The sequence below is a fragment of the Centruroides sculpturatus genome, unplaced genomic scaffold (genome assembly GCF_000671375.1).
Source record: "Centruroides sculpturatus isolate CEXI.00-Female unplaced genomic scaffold, Cexi_2.0 scaffold984, whole genome shotgun sequence".
NCBI classification, from domain to species: domain Eukaryota; kingdom Metazoa; phylum Arthropoda; class Arachnida; order Scorpiones; family Buthidae; genus Centruroides; species Centruroides sculpturatus.
Window position 1 is genome coordinate 196,720 of NW_019385216.1, and position 4,629 is coordinate 201,348.

The 4,629-nt window shown below is 31.6% G+C and overlaps 1 protein-coding gene across 2 annotated transcripts in view; it reads left to right on the forward strand.

The window, feature by feature from the left end:
- The window catches only part of LOC111636292 (POU domain, class 6, transcription factor 2-like), a 50,707-nt gene extending 47,877 nt beyond the window's left edge, over window positions 1–2,830 (forward strand). For both annotated transcript variants that reach the window (XM_023381506.1, XM_023381507.1), the window contains 4 exons: window positions 1,567–1,693; window positions 1,913–2,087; window positions 2,183–2,403; window positions 2,482–2,830. In XM_023381506.1, coding sequence (XP_023237274.1) covers window positions 1,567–1,693; window positions 1,913–2,087; window positions 2,183–2,403; window positions 2,482–2,606 — 648 coding nt within the window. In that variant the 3' untranslated portion in view covers window positions 2,607–2,830. The remainder of the gene's footprint in view (window positions 1–1,566; window positions 1,694–1,912; window positions 2,088–2,182; window positions 2,404–2,481) is intronic.
- The last annotated feature ends 1,799 nt before the right edge of the window (window positions 2,831–4,629 follow it).

Sequence of the window (4,629 nt, forward strand, 5' to 3'; positions counted from 1 at the left end):
GAGTCATTGTACTGTTAAACACACGAGACAATTTTAATAATTACAGAAATCTGTTTATAGATATTAAAAAAATGTAATATTAATAATAAAATATTTAAAATTATTCATTTCGACAGTAATAAGATGTCGAAATAATTCCTTAAAAATCTATTCCGAAGACGAATTTCGAATTTGGTATAAATTTTCTAAATATGGATTTGTTCATATTTTAAATCGTATTGGCGATGAAATTAAATATCGAAATGGAAAAGGATTGCCATTAATTGCCGAACAATGATTTTGACGGCCTTAAGATTTTATTTCTGGAAGCTTTCCGAATATAGCTGACGACCATTTCTGATGTCACAAAGAAATAACCCGATTGGCCGAACAACTCCTAAAACAGGGGATTAATAGCGAAGTAAGTAAGAGCCAATGTTTTGCCGAAGTTCGTTTAGAGAACGGTCAGAAATAGACAATCGTCGTCTTTGCAATGCATTTTTAACTGCAGTTCAGCCAGCCAACGGCTATAGGCCGTTTGTTGATAAACGTCGTTTAATGTAAACTCTGTCTCTGCAATCGGCCCTATGAGTTTAGTGGTCCATGAGGTCAGAAAAGTTGGCATTCACTGCTGTAGACAATGTGTCTTGTGGGAACTGGCCAGTTCTAATTGTTAATCCAGAATTCCTGGTTTTAACAATGCTACAGTTAAACACAAACAACTATTAAACACACATGGCTTTTTTGTTCTTTGTCTGCTTCATAATCTATCCATATTAAGTGTTGTTAGTATTAACCAATCAGTTCATTATTTAAGCAAATGGGAATTTATTCATTACCCATTTAATGTTGACAGTACAGTATTGGACTGCCAAGCAGACAATCTCTGGTTTTCACCTGTTGTGGTTTGTGTGAGTCTGTACTCCATTCAGTTTCTCCTCCAAGAAGTACATGGAAGATGATTTTTGGAAGATAAAGTTGGCATTGGCATGGGACTGACCACACTACCTGCTTTTCTTCTAGTTCTCTCCAGAGAACCAGCCATATACTATCTCTCCCCCAGTTTTATTTATGATGCATTTTAATAAGGCTTCTCTATTTGTTTAAAAATATATGTTACGAACTGATATTGTAAGAATCTTAAGCTCCAAGAATTTAAATCATTACCTCACTTGATGCTAACATCTTGTGTCTGTGCCTGTGAATTTGCTTCACATGTTAATAATTGCTTTTATTTCACAATTAAATTCTATTCTCTTGCATAAGATATAAAGAAAACTTGCTACATTAATCATTTAATTTTTTTTGGTCATCAGTTTATGAATCTACATCTTATTAAACGATATAGCCTAAAAATATGTAAGCCACAACAAAATTGCTAAGTAAATTATCCTGCAATGTTTCATCATAGATGTCAAATGATTTATTAAAATAATTCATGTTGAAACCTACAATGAAGCTTAAAAGGATTTTGATAGTAAATTTATTTTTAAGATAATGTCTTATGTGTTTGCCATTATCCTGCAACTTTATGTAAAATATAAATATATATATATATATATAAGTATTAAATTAATTGCTTTTTAGACTGTTGCACAAAGGATTCAACAAGGTCAGGGAGCAGTATCACCACTAACTCAGGCAGTACAGCAGCAAGGAATATCGGTAACTTCATCTCTGGACGGAAATGGCACTTCACCTTCTCATCAGTCAAGTGCGTTTGTTTCTTTTGTCGATAGTGTTTGATAAAATATGAAATTTAATATTTAATTAATTTATAAATTACTGTAGGTTGTTGTTGTTGTTGTAGTGATGAAAAATAAAATTAAATTGAAAGCTGTTTCTTTAACTCATTAATTAATTTACTAGTTACAGTATGAAGGAAGCTTATTGCCAATTCTTTGTTAAATAATTATTTATCTTTTTTCACTAGATACTATAAGTAATACAGAAGCCAATGTCGTTGACGGAATAAATCTCGAAGAAATCAAAGAATTTGCCAAAGCATTTAAAATACGTCGACTGTCTTTAGGTTTAACCCAGACCCAAGTAGGACAAGCACTAAGTGCTACCGAAGGTCCATCATATAGTCAGAGTGCCATTTGCAGGTGACCGTATAGTCATTAATATTGCAAAAATATCTTACCTAATGTATAATTAAGTTTTTTAAATAATAAAAATTAATCCCAATTGCATTGATTAGGTTTGAAAAATTAGACATAACGCCAAAGAGTGCTCAAAAAATTAAGCCCGTCCTAGAACGCTGGATGAAGGAAGCGGAAGAAAGGTACAAAAATGGAGCGCACACCCTTACCGAATTTATTGGAAGCGAGACGACAAAGAAAAGGAAAAGGCGGACATCCTTCACACCTTCGGCATTAGAATCGCTTAATCAGTTTTTTGATAAAAATACTCATCCTTCGGGTACGAGAATTACATCAAACTTTGACATTTAAATCTGATATATTTTTAAGATTTAAATGATATTAATTCATTTTTTAGGAGCCGAAATGACAGAGCTGGCTGAAAAACTGAACTATGACCGAGAAGTAGTAAGAGTGTGGTTCTGCAATAAGAGACAGGCATTGAAAAACACCATCAAGAAACTGAAAGGTGGAACATTATAATGTTAGATATCTGTGCGAACGTGGGAAAAATGCAAAGAAAATTGTCATGTGGATTGCATTAATTTAATTAGGCTATACTCGTTTATATAGTATAGTGTGAGAGTCGACAAATTGTCGTATTTGTAATTTTATTGACAAAAATCATCTGTAGATAGTGCATAATGTATTTGTGGAAAGTACAGTTGCCATCTTATCACATATACAAAAAAAACACAAAAAAAAAAAAAAAAAAAANTGGTGCATCTTCAATATTGAAATTGCCAGAACAAAATTTTGTAAACCAGTTTTGGCACTGTCGTTCTATCAGTACATCTTCTCTATACACGTCACACAATTTTTTTTCTTGCTTGAACAGCATTCTTACCTTTTTGGTAATAAAAGAGCAAAATATGCCGAAAATGCTGCTTTCGATCTTCCATATTTGATGGGACACAAAAAATAAACAATTGCACAAAATCAAACAAAATTTTTTACAAATAAGCCTTAAAATGCTAGCTGTCAAAATATATAATGATAATACGGTTTAAAATGAAAATGGCAGGAAAAGTACGACTAATCAGTCTAGCGGTAAAAAACAAAATTACTTTCCGAACAACCTAATAAAATTTTCTTCATATTTATTTTAAGATATGATGATATTGTGACATTTGAAGTGTAACAAATATGAGCACATGAGGAAATTGTCCATAATATTAACAATTAAAAAAATAAAATGCTGTGACTATGCTACCTTATTTTCAAATCACTTGTCTTTTTCATCCCTGTGCAGTAACATCTGAAGCTTATTCGCTTGTGAGGACATAGTATGTAAAATATGTGAAAATAAATGTGAAGAAATAAAAGTTTTATTTAACGATGTAAGAGTAAATCTACAATGTCTTGTTTTCATTAAGTAGGAAATGATTATTTGTTTTATAACCTTTAAATGTGAGGAATTATAGTAATAATCATGCTAATGATGCAGTAAAATAATAAAGTTACACATAAAAATCTAAACTAAAACTCCGAAGGTTTAAAGCTACTTTGTCTAGCTCCAGTATTTAGTATCTTATTCACTCAGGGATTACCACTCTGGGACCTGAAACTTTCAGCTATTACCACTCTGGGACTTGAAACTTTCAAAGACTTATAAGCTAAACACTAAATTTTTAGAGGCCCAATTTTTTGAAGTGATTGAGAAGTGAGTCCTATTATTTGGTCAAGGATCTGTGCTTAAAGCTACATGCTCACCATGTTTCATTCAAATCATAGATTCAAATGCCTGGCCCTTCCCTTGTTAGCAATAGCAATCATTTTTGAATAATTTTTTTAATGAATAATTCTGAATAACACATCTGATCACAATATTTAAACAGTATTTGAAAGGTTCTGTCATGTCACAAAATTTTGTTTTTGTCTACTGAAAAAAGATCAAAGTGGAAAAAAGTCATCCCAAAAAAAATTCCAAAAATTTCTGTCAGTTGATAAAAAATCCCCTCTATGGAAAGGCTGGGTAGCATTGCACAAAACTTCCTTCTGTTCTCAACATAACTTCTTACTTTACTATTTGAACTTGCCAAGTGACGTCATGAAATTGCTAGGTGTGTGGTGCACGAGACTCCCATTGTACAGAACTCAACATTTTTCTGTATTTCCCTAAGTGTGATTTATGATTCAATTTCATACTAAATGTCGAAACAAGTAGACTAGGGTTTTTATCACCACTTGCAATTGACAGTATTATATTTTTGTTGCCACTTTAATAAAAATACTGTATCACCAAGTGGCAATTTTAGTGCTATGCAGTGTGACCTCTGAGCAGTGGTGGATTATGTTCCTTTGAGAACCTAGACACAATTTTGTTATAAGGCCTTTTATGTAAACTTTTTTTTTAATATAAAAAAACAAGTTATTAACAAGTTATTTCTTTATTTATGATTATTTATTTAATTTTGTCTAATAAGTATTACAACTTACTATGTTACCTTTCATGCTTTTAAATTCTCAAATGAATTGATAATGCTATCATACATTAATAATTTTG